Genomic DNA, 19,014 nt, shown 5'->3' on the forward strand with positions numbered 1-19,014 from the left:
TACATGTTTATATATATATATATATATATATATATACACTCACCGGCCACTTTATTAGGTACACCTGTCCAACTGCTCATTAACACTTAATTTCTAAGCAGCCAATCACATGGCGGCAACTCAGTGCATTTAGGCATGTAGACATTGTCAAGACAATCTCCTGCAGTTCAAACCGAGCATCAGTATGGGGAAGAACGGTGATTTGAGTGACTTTGAACGTGGCGTGATTGTTGGTGCCAGAATGGCTGGTCTGACTATTTCAGAAACTGCTAATCTACTGGGATTTTCACGCACAACCATCTCTAGGGTTTACAGAGAATGGTCCGAAAAAGAAAAAACATCCAGTGAGCGGCAGTTCTGTGGGCGGAAATGCCTTGTTGATGCCAGAGGTCAGAGGAGAATGGCCAGACTGGTTCGAGCTGATAGAAGGGCAACAGTGACTCAAATAACCACGCGTTACAACCAAGGTGGGCATAAGAGCATCTCTGAACGCACAGTACGTCGAACTTTGAGGCAGATGGGCTACAGCAGCAGAAGACCACACCGGGTGCCACTCCTTTCAGCTAAGAACAGGAAACTGAGGCTACAATTTGCACAAGCTCATCGAAATTGGACAATAGAAGATTGGAAAAACGTTGCCTGGTCTGATGAGTCTCGATTTCTGCTGCGACATTCGGATGGTAGGGTCAGAATTTGGCGTCTACAACATGAAAGCATGGATCCATCCTGCCTTGTATCAACGGTTCAGGCTGGTGGTGGTGGTGTCATGGTGTGGGGAATATTTTCTTGGCACTCTTTGGGCCCCTTGGTACCAATTGAGCATCGTTGCAACGCCACAGCCTACCTGAGTATTGTTGCTGACCATGTCCATCCCTTTATGACCACAATGTACCCAACTTCTGATGGCTACTTTCAGCAGGATAAAGCGCCATGTCATAAAGCTGGAATCATCTCAGACTGGTTTCTTGAACATGACAATGAGTTCGCTGTACTCAAATGGCCTCCACAATCACCAGATCTCAATCCAATAGAGCATCTTTGGGATGTGGTGGAACGGGAGATTCGCATCATGGATGTGCAGCCGACAAATCTGCGGCAACTGTGTGATGCCATCATGTCAATATGGACCAAACTCCCTGAGGAATGCTTCCAGCACCTTGTTGAATCTATGCCACGAAGAATTGAGGCAGTTCTGAAGGCAAAAGGGGGTCCAACCCGTTACTAGCATGGGGTACCTAATAAAGTGGCCGGTGAGTGTATATATATATCAACTCCTCCTATTGATTTAAAGGCATCCTTATTTGGGAGGAGAACGTTCTTGAGTACATGTGCCATTCATTGAGAAGGAGTGCTATGGGCGCGCCCTCCAGAGAATCAGCCAATTGAATACCAGAATTTAGTAAAGAGGCGGGGCTTCCGAGGGAAACCCTGACACACAGTGGCTGGTGGCTGATGGTGAGGGCGGGGCTTGTAGACGGAAGTGTCTCCCGACTGGCCCAGCTGTCATCTAGAAGAGAGAAGAGACCATTTACGCCGGCTGCCTAGGAAATGCAGAATAAGGGAAAACGCTAAAATATGGCTACATCTAACGATAAGGTCATGACGCCGAACTGAAGGTAGCTATGCCCGACTTGTTACGTGTTTGTCGACAGAATAGCTTTGCGTTACGTTATTCGCAGTCGTAAAAAGGATGACCAGCTTGGGCAGGCTGTGTGACATTGAACACACAGGACACGAAACAGACGAGGTCGTCTAAAAAGACACAACGTTCCACCATTTCCGACCACATAAAGCCCTGGAAATTTCCACCGTCGCTTCGTCTGCGACGCTGTCGTGTACTGTATTTAAATTTCGATGACGTTGTCGCCGTCGAATTCGTTTATTGCCTCCCAGCTGGTTTTGCAAATCTGCCACAGCGTCTGTGCGGCATCGGCTATTCTCCTAGCTGCTCGGCGGAGGGACCTACCTTTTAGATCCCGAACAGGCGGCAGACGTCACCATCAACATTTTCCTGTATTTCAGAAAGCTCGCGTACGAGGAGGTCACTGCTAGGAGGGGGGTTGAAGGTGGGGGGGGGGGGGGGGGACGGGGTGAAAGGGACTATAACTCGGTGAGTGTCCGTGCTGCGAGCCGACGCGACGATTGTCCTCGCCACAGGGTTTGCACTGTAATGCGTGAATGTGGCTTTAAACGTACATTTAAATGGACTGCTGGGCTCTGCGTGTTTTAACATATTTTTTTTTATTTATTTTTTTAAAGATGTGTATATATTTTAAATAGGACGCCGGGGAAGGTGGCGGAGCAGCTGTTAGCTCGCCGTTAGCTGCTTGACGACCTTTTTGGAGACGTCAGCTCCACCAGCGCCGGTTGGGGTGGGTGTTTTTCCCCTGGTTGGCTGCCTGCTATTCGAGTGTAATATTTCGTCCGGGCCTCCCATGGCCCAGCGAGTCAATGATTTAATCTCATTGATTGCATCACAAGACCAGACTGGGTGCAGCCCATTCGCCGGCAATGGCGAGGCTTTTGAAAATTAATCTTTTTGTGTTTTAAGGTCAGATCATCGTGTGCTGTAACACCCTTTTCTTTTTCTTTTTTTATTTTGTCACCCCTTCCCATCGCCTCTTCGACCCACATATTAGGTGAAAGAATCCGGTGAAAGTGTATTGAAGATTTACTGGGTGTCCTAAATGGGCGACTACGGGTTTGGAGTTCTGGTGAAGAACAGCAGCGGTAACAAGTCTGCTTTCCCTGTAAGGATCCCTCCTCACCTCCAACCCCAGCACCCCCCCCACCCCTCGACCCCCCCCAGCCCCCCTTCCTTCGTAAGCAACACCTGCTCCAACAATGGGGGCAGTGCTTGGCTGTTCCCTGCCGTAGCCCAACACGGTAACATGCAAGATGAGATTCTCGAGTCCGACAAGTCCAAGACCTTGGACCTCCAAGACATGCAGGACAAGTCTCAGGTCCAGACCCAGCCTCAAGCCCTGTCCCCAGGCCAGCAGGAGGCTGTGGGAGGATTAGGCGAGCTTGAGGGAGCTCTTCCTGAAGATGGCCAGCTGGAGAAGGGTTCTTTGGAGAGCAGTGGTGGAAAGGAGAAGCTGAGGATGGAGTCCCCTGTGCTTAGTGGGTTCGACTACCAGGACAGCCTGGGAATGGGTACGAGCTGTGCACAATCCACCTCCTCCTCTTCTTCGCTGACTAGTTTTAACAACTGGTCCCCTGCTGTCCCGTCCACCCAGTCTCCAGTGGTTGGGGAAGACGTTGGAGGGTTCTTCGGCCCAACTGGCTCCAACGTCTTCCACCACGCCACAACTGGCTTTGGAGGAGGAGGTAGTTTCTCGCCGCAGATTGGACCAGTCTCACAGCACCACCAATCCACACCTCACCCACAGCACTACCATCTCCACGGTCAGGGGATCCCACAGCAGCACCGGCGCTCCCCAGCTAGCCCTCATCCAACCCAGCCCTCTTTCCCTCCGCATCCCCACCGCTCTGGGCCGTTCACCCAGCTGCCCCACCTCGCTCCTACCCAGAGCAAACCTCCTTCTCCTTGGGGGAGCTACCAAAGTCCCTCCACTCCCACATCCACCTCCTGGAGCCCCGGTGGGTATGGTGGCTGGGGGGGCACGCAGGGTGTCCGGGAGTACAGGCGTGGTGGGATTGGTGGAGGGATGACGGGTCTTAACTCCATCTCCCCTCTGAAGAAGTCTTTCAACAACAATCAGGTAGACTTAATTGTCGCGTCTCGTACACCAATGAACACACTTTTGCAATAACTGACATTTACACAATGCATTCGGTTTGTGGACCTGTAACTACAATGAACTCATGTGACTCTCCAACAGGTTCCATCTCAGAAGTTCTCCCGAAATAGCTCTGGTTTCAATCACAAGGGCTGGGTAGAAGACAGCATGAGCCGCAATGAAAGTGTCTACCCTTTCCAGGTAAGCATGTCTCAGGTAATGCTCGGGCTGCTCTTTCAAAGAATTATTAGGTGGGATACCTCATACAACCAAGTAGAGTTTGGTTTCACAATGTTCTCCAGGGCCAATTTGTGTTATCTTCAATACGCTCGACTGTTTCAAGGTCAATAACACGCCACTTGGGAGAACCATACAAGCCAGCTCAACGGATGAATTGAACTCAGCGCGAGTTCTTATCTAGATCATTTTGTTGAAGGAGAGCAGTGTTATCTGCTCTGATCACATGACCTTCCTCCTGTCCTGATTTGTCTTGTGATCTTTGCATGCTCTCAGTGAAGCAAGCTCACTTTTGCTATGTATTAGTCATTAAAGATCTTGTGTCTTTGTGAATGCAAATATTTCTTTTTACCACAGAGATTTTGCATAAATATGCCGGGGATTCTGTGTAACGCACTCTGGGCTCCATTTTCTGTTTAGTTATTTTTGCTCAAGGTCTCAACGGGGGTATTTCTCTGCAGTTTTTATAGGCTATTTGCATGATGGCAAACTGTCAGGCCTCTTGCCGCTTTAGATGGTGATGTGGGAAGTGAGGAGGCTAATTGTTGTCTTTCTCTCTTTCACTAGGAGAGAACACGGTCCTTTGATGGTTTTAGTATGCACTCTCTGGAGAACTCCCTGATTGACATTATGAGGGCTGAGCAGGATTCCTTGAAAGGTTAGTTCCCACACTAGCAGCAGTGAGGAAATGGACACCGTTCCTAACTGCTGGCTGACAATAAATACGGCTGTCTGTTGCAAGTATTAACAAAAAGACAGTTATTTTTTTCACCAACCTTATAACGGATTGTCTGGACAGCAAGACTTCATTTTGAACAAAGCATGCTGCTAATAGGGGCCCAAAAACGATGTGCATTTTATGTGTGTTTTCTCAGGATTACACTTTCACTTCAGTCTCATGTAATTGGACTAACGTACTAATGGCAGCACCAAAATGCAAATATTAATGAGCTTTAAATGTACTTTACACTGTTGCTTTTAATTATTTGACCATCTTGTCCACCACTTTTGAGCGTAGACTCTATCACACTGAGGCCACTGAGTACTCCAGAACTCATGATAACAACCGCCTGCAGCCTCTTTAGTCCCTATAAAACAACGTCAGCCACTCTTGAAATTACTTTTCTTGTTGTTTTTAATCACTGATACTAATCTGGACGCATGCACTTTCTGAGAAGTTTTATTTTTATTTTTTGCAACTGCAATTTTACATCTTCCTCAGTGACAGAATGCATCTGCTGTCATGTTTTCTTATGAACCGAATATCCATATCCAGAAAGAGAACACAAGGGAAAGGAGTTTAATGTCATGACATTGTGTTCTGAGGCCTTCTGTCTTTCTTTCACGTAGGACGCTATGGCTTCTCTCACCAGGGTGGAGACGGTCCTCTACCTATGAACGGTATGCAAAGTAATTAATTCGAGCAAAAGTTGGGAATTTAAAATTAATGCAAAAATGTAATTTAAAAACCTACACCAGGTACAAAATGTGCTCCTTTTTACCCAATTAAACGTACAAAAGAGAAACCACTGGATATCGCTTAACCACAGAGAGCTAAAACACAAACTCACTCACAGAAGCAGGATGAGTTGGATTTGTCATTTGAGGTTTGTAAACACAACATTCAACCAGGGCACTTCCTCCTCGCTCAGATCACACTGCCGGACCGTTGTTGGGCCGAACGAGCTGGCAAACTCCAGTACTTTTCCCTCCTGGCACCATATGTGTTAATTTCATACCCGTATCCACTATTTTTGTGGATTCCTCCTGGATGCATGCCTACAAAATGGCCCACGGTCACTACATTTTGCTTTAGAGGTCAATGCACCTGAATGCAGCACAATGAGAAAATGCAGGCAGAGGACATCAAGTGATGTGATTATTTTTGTATGAATCTTCACATTGTTCTTTTGAAAAGTCCTACTCATTCTGCCACAAGTCCTGTTATTGTTGTTTTACATGTCTAAGCTGCTGTGTCAGTGACACAAGAGCAAAATGGCTGACTAAAATGACTAGAGTAGCTTCTTCAAGTAACTGTGTATTGTTTTAAGGACATTGTCAGAGCACATGATGTACGTTATTATGTTGTAGTTAGTTTTTTTTTAGTGGTATTGAATATTCAGTCCACGATTTTCCATGCATAATAATAAGCAAATTATTTTCAGAGACCATGATTCAGTGTTTCTTCATACATATGTGGCTTAACTGAAGGTCTTGCACAAGAAATCTTGAAGCATTATGTGACATGTTTCTGTCTAGTTTAGATGAACTGATTACAATTTTGTATCACTTCTCTCTTACTGATACTGAATTAGTTGAATAAGTACACATGTTTTTTCCCCCCTTTAAAGGTTTGAATGGATACATTTGATAACGTATTTTGGAAGGTATAAATTCCTAGAGGTTATTACTTTAATATACAGTAGCTCTTTCAGTGTTTTACCTGCTCTCCTTTTTCCAAGAAGCCATTTCAAAGTGTTTTTGTGTTTTACATGCAGCACGAAGTTATGGCAGAAGACGAGGTAAAACCTGTGAATGTGCTTTTTTTTTCAATGTGCTCTTTAGAAAGTAGTGACGTCCGTTTGTCTGCTTAGTTGTTCAGTGTCACCAGTTGTGCTCCCTTGACTAACGTCCAGGTTTAAGCCCCTTCGTCCGTGGCTTTCCAGTTTGCCCGCCAAGATCCAGTAGCGCTAACCCTTTGCCTCTACACACTTGATCAGATATAGCCATTGTGGCTGCTTTTTGTGTGTATCACTTGACATTAATTTATTTACGTCTAATCAAGTTCCCTGCTCATTAATACTGCATTGTTGCTGTTCAACCTCACTGGTGGTGAACCAATATGTGTAATCCAGATAGTTTCCTCCACTAGGGCATTCGTCTCTGTTTCCAATGGAGGATGAGCGCTCCTTTGGCGAGGATGAGTCCGGTGACCAGGGGCTCCCCGGCCTCGGGTCGGCCCACTGTTTCCCCCATCTCAATGGTGAACGCGTGGAGCGGTATTCACGCAAAGTGTTTGTTGGAGGGCTGCCCCCGGACATAGATGAAGGTACAGACGGGTTATAGACAAATGTAGACAAATGTGTGGGGTGTTTCCAGGGGGGATAATTCTAATGGAAGGGGAAACACTGCTGTATATGAAACTGTAGTTTTGATTTTAGAGCAAAAATGCTGTTACTGATGGATTTGGGTTCTGTATTTCAGATGAAATTACTGCCAGTTTCCGCCGATTTGGTCACCTGTTTGTTGACTGGCCTCACAAGGCAGAGAGCAAGTCCTATTTCCCACCGAAAGGTGAGTCAAACCTGTCGAGCGTAATTTCTCTGACAGCGCGTCGACTCCACTCTCCAGAGTTTTTGTTCACACTCATTGTTCTGTTATCCAACCTTTCCAGGATATGCATTCCTGCTGTTTCAAGACGAGAGCTCTGTTCAGGCCCTGATTGACGCCTGCATTCAAGAGGATGGCAAGCTGTACCTTTGTGTCTCCAGTCCCACCATCAAAGACAAGCCTGTGAGTGTGTGTGAGACTCCGTTTAGCCGATACAGGCTTGTAATATCTTGTTGTCCAAATGTGAAAATGAAGTTCAGCTCAATTAATTTTGTTTGGCCGAATGGCAGCTTTTCTGTAGTAATCCGGTGTAACCTGTAGGTTTAGTGCGATTGCTCTTTTTCAGTTGAAAACTTTACTGAAAAAAAAACAACAACAATGTAAAGAACGAGTCTAGGGCTCATTTGCAGTGTTTCACCATCATTCCAGAGGCTCTGTGTCTCCATCTCAGGCTTCTGTCTCCACTACCGCCCTGCATTAGCAGTCAAACCAAAGAAATGTGTTAATCCCTATTAAATGAGCAGCAAGCTGCTTTTATTTTGTTTTCACAATCCAATATATGACCCGCGAGGACATTTTTTTTTTTTCTTGGATTTTGTAGGTCCAGATCCGGCCCTGGAACCTCAACGACAGCGACTTTGTAATGGACGGCTCTCAGCCGTTGGACCCCAGGAAAACTATCTTTGTAGGAGGGGTCCCTCGTCCCCTGCGTGCAGGTAAGCGTGGCCGACGAGCCCTTAAATGCGTTCCGTTCTAAGGTGTTGTATTGATCCCATTAATAACATTGTACATCGCTCTTCCAGTGGAGCTCGCGATGATCATGGACCGTTTGTATGGCGGCGTGTGTTACGCGGGGATCGACACCGATCCTGAACTCAAGTATCCAAAGGGGGCGGGGCGAGTAGCCTTCTCTAATCAGCAGAGCTACATTGCAGCCATTAGTGCCCGATTTGTTCAACTGCAGCACGGGGAGATTGATAAACGGGTGAGTCCCTCGGATGTTTGCAGCGTCCTTTTTTTTATCTTGGATGAAAAGTGGCTGTTCATAAAATATTCATTTAAACCCAGCTGCCATGAATGCATGCAACTTTTTCCTCGGGCCACCATTTTAACGGTCTTGCTGTCGTCCATTTTGCGCCTCTATCGCTCTCTCGCTCAGGTGGAAGTGAAGCCATATGTCTTAGACGACCAGCTGTGCGACGAGTGCCAGGGCACCCGCTGTGGGGGCAAGTTTGCCCCGTTCTTCTGCGCCAACGTGACCTGTCTGCAGTACTACTGCGAGTACTGCTGGGCGGCCATTCACTCCCGGGCCGGACGCGAGTTCCACAAGCCGCTGGTGAAGGAGGGAGGGGACCGACCGCGACACATCTCCTTCCGCTGGAACTGAGGCGAGAGGGAGACGATGCAGGGTTGGGGAGGGATGTAAACAAACTGGGTGGTAAGGGAGGGGGTACGGGCTATGATATGGAAAATAAATGCACTTTTCTTTTAAGTAAAAAAAAAACAAACAAACAACTTAATTTATTTTTTTATTTTAATTGGGCCTTCTAAAAGAAGTAAATGCTGAGAAGAGAGTGAAATCCCATTTATGTTTTGACTTTAATTGTGCATGAGCATATGGATGCATTAGATTTGGATTTAGATGTTTTCTGACTTGACTGTCCTTTCTTTTCGTGTTAGCTGGCAAAGCTGCTTACATTTGTTGTCAAGAGTAACATAAAATTTAAGTGAGGTTCATCATACCTAAATCAGTATACTAATAATGGAATTTGAGTTTAAGAAGGGTGCAATTTCTTACTTTTTGCTTGCAGGATTAGTGAACAACTGTACCATTTACCAAAGGTTGAGTGCAAATGGTCGGGTTGAACAGAGGAGGGACACCGTTTCAGACGGTTGGACGATAAGAGTTTTTCTAGAAGCTCGGTGAATTGCATCTGGCCACGTCACAAAACGAGAGAACAAAAAATCTCCCCTCAGTCTGGCACATGTGTTTCGATTGATGGCATGAGTTTTTAGATTTTGGTTTAATGAGTAAACACTGTAACCAGAAAGGGCAAACCAAAGATTGGCCTAAAACACACACACACATCATCAAAAGCGGATGTTGATCTGAGGGTTTTCAGGATAATGTTGTGTCCTCTCGTCACTTCGGCAGAGGAAAGGCTGGACTTGTCTGGAGTCACGGTTTTTGGGTGTCAGCTAATAAACACACAGCCCTCAGGGCTCAGGTATTGGCAGTAGTATTTGCTCACTTTATATTGTCAGGGATATTAGCACTGGAAGCTAACATGCTAATGTAGTACAAACAAATGGGAATGCACAGTCCAGTCTCCCTGAGCTGTCCTCATGGTGTACCACTGCACGCTCTACCATGACTGGAGCTTCTATCACAAGTGTTGTGGTTGGATATGGTAGTAGCTAGAACTTGCTGTCACAGAGATAAAGATATTATTTTATACATGGCCTGCTGATTTTTGTACAGTGTTTTATAGCTGATTATTTTGTCATGAACATATATACATTTATTATGCACTACTTTTCTAAATATTTTTTTCAATAGTCATTTTAGGCACATTTTTCACAGATGGGAGAACTCCTTTTGCAATACCTCATTTTTTTCACTTGGTGAAAAATAATTTTGTACCTTTGTTACTAAGAGATCTGCATTTATGGTAAATTTAATTTAAAAAAAGAAAACTAATGATATTAATATAATTTTCAATTAGCTTTTATATATTTAAGTGCTGGTAAATCTGAAAATTGTCTGGTGTGATTCAGTAGAGTAAAAAACAAAAAAGGCTATCATGAGCCAGTCATATATGGATTCTCCTCTGTCCTAACAAACATAATTACAGGACCCTAAGGCATGACAAGACCTTTCTAAACGGATTTTGATAGTCTTGAAAGTATATTATAATATTTTGCTCCTAGGTGAAGTCAATAAGATCATCAATAGGGTAAATGTTTTGGCTTTGGTCAACCGTGAAATCTTCCCTTCTGTCACCGGAGTGGATATCAGCTGTTTGAATATTTAGATCCTCTTTCTAGGACTGGCTGTAAGTTCTACTTATTCTTGGCATGCATAATGTAATACAGAAATAACATGGCTAGTGTTAATGCAGGACCTAATGTAATGCACTAGATCTCCTTTTTCCTTTTTAACTTTGTTTTCCTTATCTCTTTGAGATCACCTCTCTTGTAGCCTCTCTTTACATGATGGAGTCTGCCTTCCGTACACAGACGTGATGTTTATGCAATCTACACAGTGAAAACACTTTGGATGAGTTTTGTAATGTAGAGGACACTCTGTAGGACTTGGGTGAGGAGACTTGATCACTTGACCCCCCTTTGTGATGTGGCATGCTTTGGGACATAACCTGAATGTGATTTAATGTTGCAAGTTAACTTTGAGCCATTATGTGCAATACTTATTCTTTCCAGAAACAAGTCTCCGCAGTGTAAGTCATTTAATTCATCTAAACCATGCAGTCATTTACATACATACACACATTTGTTTGCTGTTGTTCATGCTGATGTCTGCAAGGAAAAAAAATAATTTATACCCAAATTTATTTTTAAACATTAGTTTTTTGCTTATTTACTTATTTTGCTACTACCATGCTACTGTGATTGAAACATTGTATATACTAGTTCAATAATGTATTTAGCATTTGCAATATTTTCAATTCAAATGTATTACTATCATTTTGATCAGATTTTTGTTATATTTTTTTTGGGTGATGTGTTAAACTCGTTGATGTGTCTAGTTTTTCTAATTGCTGTATTGTTCTCCACATTTTGAGATGAAAAGAATATTGAGTATGTCTGTTAATATTACTTGATTGCAGAATTTCAATAGTTTTTAATTGTATGCTGGGAAGGTTATATTTATTAACTTTTTTTTTTACTTGATATCATTTTGATTTTTATTAAGTCATTTCACATTTATACGCAAGTTCTAACTTTTATATTTTCTTCCTGATTAATTTACGCTACAATACAGACGTCGGTTTTTATAGTTGGTTTGTAGTATTGAAGTAAAACAAAGATCCAATGTCATATATTCATTTGCTGCCAACTGTTTGTAACTGTACGCATACATTTGAAGTATTTGTAATGTGAGTTGTTGAACAAATAAACAGCTGTGAGGAAGAATGATCTGCCCAATGTTGAATCGCACAAATTAAGGGTTTGCCCTTTTTCATTTTCGGGGTATTTATTCCCCCCCCCCCCCCCCAACCCTGAATTGTTTTTCATAGCATTTGGGAATGATGCTTTTGTTGTGGGTGAGCATATTTTTTGTATATCTGGTAGGTTACGTTGAATCAGGTCAGAGGTATTTATAGGCAGCCTTAGGCTTATTCAGGCCTTGGTGGGTGCTTTTAGCGCCCTAAACCGCCTGCCTTTTTCCCCATCAAACCCGATAGTCTCAATTGGAGGCATTGACAACCAAATGTCATGCAATTCTAATACCAACATAATTCCACATAACAATGGCCGAATTACAACAGGGGGGTCTTAAAGAAAAACAGCCCAGTAAAAAATTTGAATATTGAGTACATGAAAATGAATAAAATACTCTGATGCTACAATTATGAGGGAGTTGCTATACTCTTTGCTGAACTATTTTCTTTATAGTTACCTTTACAAATTTAACATACTCTACTTCCTGAATACATATAGCCGACACAACCGTATACAACTGTTCACACATTGACCATCTACTGTATATTAATGATACTTGCTAGATAAGGCATCAGTAACTATAATGGCACCACACTTGGAAACAATCTTGAGTATCTGCACTTTTCCTTCCACTGATAATATCACCGACATTTTACTGAACACATTGAATACTTCCGCTTACGTCACTGCCTCGTGGTGAAGGCCGCTGTGTCAAAGTACCCGGATTACCGCCACCTGCTGACCGACAGCGGAACAACCACAGTTTCGGACTGCAGCAAAGAAAACCTCTAAAGGTTTGGTCAAATTGAGATTAAAAAAAATGTCGCAGGTTTGGTCTCTGGATGTTTCCGGGTTTGTCTCCAGTAAACGAAATGAAGCACAACCAGGCCAATCATTAGACCGAAACAACCGGACTAACGTTAAGTCCCGGTACCACAGTGACAAGCGCGGGAACAAGCGGGCTAACGTCGAAGGTGGAAAAAATCCGTTCATTTTAAAGGTCAAGTTACAAAAATTCAACGGCACTTTGTCCGAGAAGGTGGAAAAAACACCGAGCAGATGTTTGGGGTATCGCGCCGCAAATCAAACCGAGACAACTGTGAGCAGACAAGGTGAGGGACGCTAACGTTAATGACGATGCTAGCTCGAATTACATTAGCTAGCTTGGTCCAGCTAGCCTGCAGTCTCCCAGAAACCTCCTTAATGGTTTTGTCTCTGTCAGGTTCTGCCACTGATTCTGACTCCGTCGGAGTCTTGTTTTCCCTAAGACCCACCATTACGGCAAGCAATAAGGATAAGGTAGGACTTCTAAGTGCTCAATGCAACTACAAAACATATACGTTACATGACGGAACTACACAATGTTGGCGTGTACTGTTTTTCCTTTCAGCTTTATGACCAAAAATGTAAAATATGTGAATAATTCCTTAATTTTCATTGCCCCCACTTTTACAATTGAAATGAGCAGTTTCCCGTTGAGCTTTTTCTGTGGAGATTATGCGTGCATATATAAATATGTGTATAGATGACAAATATCTCTCACTGTGTATTTTCAACCCTACTGAACATTGCAGCCTCTTTTGAGGTTAACATAAATCATGTGTGTCACAATCACTATAAATTTAACATCTTCTGCCGCAAACTAAAGACACACCTCTTTAGACTACACCTTGACTAAAAACACTTAACCAATCGTGGAACTTAAATTGTACTTAATGGCTCTTATCTATAATAAGTTGTAAATCGGCTTATTTGATGAAATTTCAATTTCTTGTTTCTTGCTCTTCTGAGTTTGTATCGTTATGGATGAAATGCATTTATTGTAAGTCGCTTAGGATAAAAGTGTCAGCTAAATGAGATGTAATGTAAATAGCAGTTACCTCCAAAACTGTCGTCTTCACTGGCTTTGAGGCATAAGTGCTTCATCAGATGTTGAATTATTGCGTTTGGTTAAATAACACACTACTATGTAAATGCTTCAATTGAGATCTAAATACTAGGCAATGCAAGTCAAAGTAATGTGTGGTCTATTAAACCCACAGTCCTTTATCACATTGCAAATATGTATGTCACAGCGGGAATACCACAGCCATAAATAACATTAATGACGGTTTCCTAGGATTTTAGTACGCTGCCAAGGCTTTGGGGGGGGGACACTTGGATAGAAGTGAGTGATTGTTAAATGTTAACAGTACATCCATGCACTTTTCAGGCTAGATATTTTATTCCTCCCCCGTTCTTTTCCCTGGAATTTGTCTCCTGGCCCAGCAGGCCAAGCTTGCGGTTCTTCGGACCATCTCCAGGATGCTGGAGGAGAACCAGCTTATCAGACAGAGACTGGCTACTGTCAGCCAGGCCAACCGAGGCTGCAATGACTGAGGGAAATGGGCCACGAGCACTGCGGCTCACATACCATCTGTAACCAATAGATATCATCATTGTTTCGCCACATCAAAGTTACTAGTAGATTCATTTAGTTCTGCGAGCATGTTAGAAACCATTGTTACAACAAGGCACCAAATAGCGTCCCTCTTCATTTATACATTTTTGCTTGTGTGTGTTTCATATATTTTATATATATGTTTGCCAAATAACTCTTTTACACAGCATGTTCAATAGTGTTTTATTAAAAGAATCCATAGTCACATCAGTGTGCTAAAGTTTGTATCCAAGAGTTCAGTTTCATAAAAAAAAAAACATTTCACAATGTCTGCAAATTAAGACTTTTCAGTTCAAATATAGCATAGTCACTGAAGCATTTACTGCCTTTGTAATGTCTGATCAGAGTTTTACTGATCCGTGTAATGTAATGGGCCTGTTTCATTGTGTACGCAAAATAATACACAATGCAATACATTGTGTTTTATATAGTTAAATAGTTGTTCCCCCGTGATAACTGTGGATGGTTACCATTAAAATCACATGGAGGGGTGGCGCTAACCATCTGACCAGTGAACGGTAGGGCCGACGGGGGGGTGGCGCTGACTGTAAGGCAAAGTCATCCGGCGGGCCGTCCACACTCTGGCGGCTCTCCACACTGCCGCGAGTTTGACATATGTGGACTAGATGTTGATGATATTGATCGCCAACCCCGTGGCGCACCATGTTACATGGATTACCATCATGGTATTTTAGATAGCACTAAATATCCACCAGAGGGCACCATCTCCTCTAAACCTGAGTGTTTGTTTTCAGCTATTGGCCACACAACCTCTCATATACTGTTAATCTTTAAACTCACTTATTTTTACAAAGGAATATCACAATCTAACTTTAAACCAACATCAGCCAACTAATACATTTCTGTACCTGTTAATGGTGCATCTTCCTTACAGTAAAATATCTCATTTGTCACAAAAAAAAAGTATGTTTTCAATGTTGTTGCGTATTGATGAGTGAAATAATATTTGTCAACCGTTTTGGTTCAGAGTTTCCAAACATTGTCCAAACGCTGCTCCATACTCAGCCGCGGTTCCCTTACATTTTTTAAGAGAAAACAATGCAGAAAATTTCCCAAAACTGTTATCTGAGAAAATCTTTGATTAATCATTTGAATAAAGTTAACTAGCATTTGTCTCTTTGTTCACCAAAGGTATCAGCCATCACTGTGTCACCAGAAACCTCTTTTATATCAGAACGTGCATTACTGAATCACCTTGAGAGCAACATCTGGCTGTGATTATTTTAACAGGAATATAATTGCTCTTAAACCATGGACAATTTACTTGGAATTGTTCTGCAGTTTCTTAATGTTTTGATTGATTAGCCTCATTGCCTCAGTGTTTAGAGGGGAGTTTATTTCACCCCTTTCTGCCCTAAACCCAACATGACACATTCATCACTAAAATACACTAAAATTCAGACCTGCATTGTGACTTCAAGTAAAATATTTGCTTTAAAATAACTCACAAGTCGTCATTTTTGTATGTTGTAGCCCTTAAGTGTTTATACGCTTATCCTATAGATAACTGACAGCTTTACTAAATATTCCAGAGAAATGCAAATATATTATACTAGTTAAAGAAATCTTTAAGATGCTTTTGTTCCATTGGCTTTCAGACAGGCCGTTTGTTTTGAGAGCAGTCAAAGTCAAACATCAGCAGTAGGGGACCAAAAAGACTGATGCGACTGCCTTCAAAAAATAAACAGGAAGTCAAAGAAACAGGTTCTTCCTCTTAGACCCGATTGGTAGGCTACTTGCAGACGTTGGTCAGATTCGCTCGTGTCTGTAAGTGTGTCATTATGTTGAAATGTGCATCCATTCATCATCAGCGTCATCATTATCAAGTCAAGTACAGCAGGTAGTGAGGGGATCGTTTTCCTGCTTGGATCCCCTGGTCAGACGCCCCTCTTGCTCTGCAGATGGGGCTCGTGTTTGTGTGGAGTGGCTTTACAGGCAGGAAGTGAAGGCTCTTCCAAGGGTAAAGCAAGTGGAGGAAGTGGTTTACTCTTATGTGGTTTATGTGCTTCGTTTTCGGTCACAGTGTTGTAGCTTGTTCTTCCCTGCATTGCTGACAACGTTCATTCATTTACAGTGGCATCGCATGATGTAATAAAGCCCATTGTTGTTGTCCAATGTCTCATTGTCTTATTGTCCAATGCTAGGCACCACCCGCCATGTTAAATTCCTTGGTTGTCAAACAGACTTAAAGTCAGAAATGAATATGATTCTTTAAAATGCTGGTGCTGTAGTAAGGGCTACATATTTGTACATAGAGGAGAAGGAGTTCAGTGGTGTGTCTGTAACTTCCTCTTGGTGTAAAATAAGCAGTGCTTAACAGTAAAGGGTCATACTTTCTAATTGTGGTTTCATATTTCACTTTTCTGTCAGTTGTAATCTCAATCTTATTATTTGTCTTTGTAATCTTAATATATACCAACTGTCTGTTATCTGGAGATGTATCTTCATGAAGTCACTGCCTTTCCCTGTGAGGGACATTTTGAATGATTTGAACTTTGTGAATATGGAAACCTATTTGCCTGTGCACTTCATTTAAATGTTATATTCTACATATTGAATGTTAATATTACCTGCACTGTTTTTATTTGTCTAATTGTCTACCCAGCATTTCCAAAATATATAATATTAATTTGACAATAAATCGTTCTGATTCTGATATGCAAATGACGTACTGCCATACAGTATCCTTAATATCTGTAATTTGTTGCAGTGAGACGGAATCCACTGATTATTAGTTTAAAGATCCATCATCTAACCAAAAGGTGGTGATGGCGCTGACTGAGAAGAGGCCTGCAGAAGCACTAATGACAAAACACATGTGCCTACTCTCAGGAGATAATTACCCCCTCAGACAGAAGCTGCTTTGTCTTTGTCGGTTGCATTAAGATAAATTAAAGCCCTACTGTCTTTTCCATTGATTAAAAAAAAATGAACTAACTAAAATGATAAAGAATTATAGAAGAGAATATATAAGCATATTCAATTCTTTGTCCTCTGTTTAATTGCATCAGCTCCTTCCCCCGTCCTGATATTGTCACCCGTTGTGCCTTAATTCCTTTTTCATGAGCCGTGTTTTTCGACTGGCTTTAGATGAAAAAATTTTCCAGTCTTGATGGGCCTGTGATGGCTGAAGTGGTCGCTTTGACTCAGCTCTCAAAATGTGCATCTGGAAGCCTCCCATTTTAAAAATTCCTTGGAAGGTTATAAGAACATATTTCCCCTGTAAAATACAAATAATTATTTTGAATTCAGCACATGGCTCCACACTTATAATTGTCGACACCCTGTTACTGTATGGAATAGATCAAGGCTTTCTAAATAAGTATTTTCCCTCTTATTTAGCCTTTCAGATGTTGTGCAGTTGCAATAGAGTGCTCTTGACCCCTTTCCTTCTCCCGTGGAGTGTTTATCCGTGTTTACACTTGCCATCACTCACTCAATGAAAGCTCTTCTCATCTTGTTTCCTTCCATCATGTTGGAGGTTTTTTAGTCAAACTGAAAGCGGTTTGTTACAGCGGGCGATTGGCAATCACACGTTGGCCGACGTAATTGACCTTGCGCGTGTTTACAGCAGAGCGGGCTCATGCTGTGTCCGCACTTTGCCTCACGTGGAGAGCAACAATGCAGAGGAGGCGCTGCTCGGGAGTGGAGCCCCCGATGCGCTCTGTAATCCCGCTGATTACAGAGCGCATCGCAACCCACGCTGCGGGGGCCCATCACAGAGCCGTGGGCAGCACGCTCCTCTCCGGCCACCTCACAGGTGGCCTTTTTCGATGTGTGGGCAATCTGTATATAACACCGAGTCGCGTGGGTGACGAGGGTGACGGCGGCGAGGACAGAAACTCGGGGGCGGCCTATAGGAGACGGCGTGCGATAAGCACTTGCGTTTTGCACCGGCTGCTGTGCATGTCTCCTTTGCCTCGCTCACCCCTAGCTTCCTGTGCAGAGACGGTTACCTTTCGGTTACCTTTCGGGTTTGTTAAGGACCTGCTCTTACCACTACTCTGCTGTTCTTTATGGCTAAAACGAATTCCATTCAGACGGTTTAGGTAATCGGTTGTGGGTCAGCGGCAGCACTCTTAACGCATGCTATGTGCACGTGTGACCTACATTCCATTATGGAGGGTCAATTATTAATTCATATTTATTTAAATAACACAAATGAAATAAGACCTTGAGATTTTTGTCCACACTGGGTACGCTTCATTTGACTAATAACCTGTCTGCTCTTCATCACAATTTTACAAACCGTGCCCTTTCTGACTTTTTTTTTTTTTTTTTAAACGCTGCCTTGTCTCATCACATCACTGAGTGGTTAGCTGGTGCTGTTTGTCTCATGACGTTTCCTAATACTCCAGAGCCCCACAGGTATGAGCTTCAAACAGGCCCGAGACGCTGCTGTCTCCTCCAACGAAGCAGAGACTGAGACTAATCGCAGCGGGCGCCACACACCTCAGGAAGGTAGCAATTTTCCATCATTAACGTTAAATCCCGCTTTAAAGAACCGGATTCCACAGACCTAATTACAAGGTGTTAATAATAACAATGTAATGACAGTCATTTTAAAGCCTCACCTAAACCATAATCCATTTCCCAACTGACTCTCACATTTAAGTGTACGGTTTCCCTCCAGTGCTGCTTGAAATTTGAGAAGCACCCTGATTCGTATTGATTACCATTGTGATCACTCCCACAATCTGCGTGTCGGGTCCTGCAGCTTTGTCAGCTTTTGTTAGGTGGGAAATACAGCTCTTCAGATGTCACACTGATGGGTTTTCTGACCCTACGGAGACACAGTCGATGAAGCAGTTCTCCTGTAGTTCCAATGAGTCTTTGCAATAAAAGTAACCGGTAAATCGGTGTCAGTTCCGACTAAATCCCATGTGAGCAACCCTCAAAAGAATCATCGTCTCCTTTACATAATTACGTGCTAGATGAGGCGGGTGTGCAGCTGACCTTTGGGGGCGTGGCGCCACAGGGATCCCGTCCAAGAGCGCCCCGTCCAATCACAAGTCAGACAACTCAAATTCCCGAGGAACCTCCCAAAGTTTCTTTCCC

General features: G+C 43.0%; 1 protein-coding gene across 4 annotated transcripts; it reads left to right on the plus strand.

Moving 5' to 3' along the window:
• The first annotated feature begins 1,481 nt into the window (after positions 1-1,481).
• LOC119210697 (cytoplasmic polyadenylation element-binding protein 4-like) lies at positions 1,482-10,831 on the plus strand. 4 transcript variants are annotated; one of them, XM_037460959.2, is made up of 13 exons: positions 1,482-1,616; positions 2,260-2,372; positions 2,640-3,725; positions 3,846-3,944; positions 4,548-4,638; positions 5,331-5,381; positions 6,479-6,502; positions 6,853-7,029; positions 7,185-7,274; positions 7,375-7,493; positions 7,912-8,026; positions 8,114-8,295; positions 8,470-10,831. In XM_037460959.2, exons 3-13 carry the CDS (start codon positions 2,688-2,690, stop codon positions 8,695-8,697), a joined length of 2,214 nt encoding a protein of 737 aa, XP_037316856.2. In that variant the 5' UTR covers positions 1,482-1,616; positions 2,260-2,372; positions 2,640-2,687; the 3' UTR covers positions 8,698-10,831. The 4 variants fall into 4 exon arrangements, with proteins under 4 accessions (XP_037316856.2, XP_037316857.2, XP_037316855.2 ...); XM_062560784.1 differs by lacking the exon at positions 1,482-1,616 and adding an exon at positions 2,096-2,110; XM_037460958.2 differs by lacking the exon at positions 2,260-2,372 and having other exon boundaries at positions 1,483-1,616.
• The last annotated feature ends 8,183 nt before the right edge of the window (positions 10,832-19,014 follow it).

Source organism: Pungitius pungitius, chromosome 2 (genome assembly GCF_949316345.1).
Source record: "Pungitius pungitius chromosome 2, fPunPun2.1, whole genome shotgun sequence".
Taxonomy (NCBI): domain Eukaryota; kingdom Metazoa; phylum Chordata; class Actinopteri; order Perciformes; family Gasterosteidae; genus Pungitius; species Pungitius pungitius.

Excerpts from the sequence above, each read along its gene's own strand:
- LOC119210697 (XM_037460959.2), top strand. The coding sequence starts at position 2,688 with ATGGGCGACTACGGGTTTGGAGTTCTGGTGAAGAACAGCAGCGGTAAC. Across the intron at positions 4,639-5,330 it reads TGAGCAGGATTCCTTGAAAG|GACGCTATGGCTTCTCTCAC; the intron begins GTTAGTTCCCAC and ends TCTTTCACGTAG. Across the intron at positions 7,494-7,911 it reads CCACCATCAAAGACAAGCCT|GTCCAGATCCGGCCCTGGAA; the intron begins GTGAGTGTGTGT and ends TGGATTTTGTAG.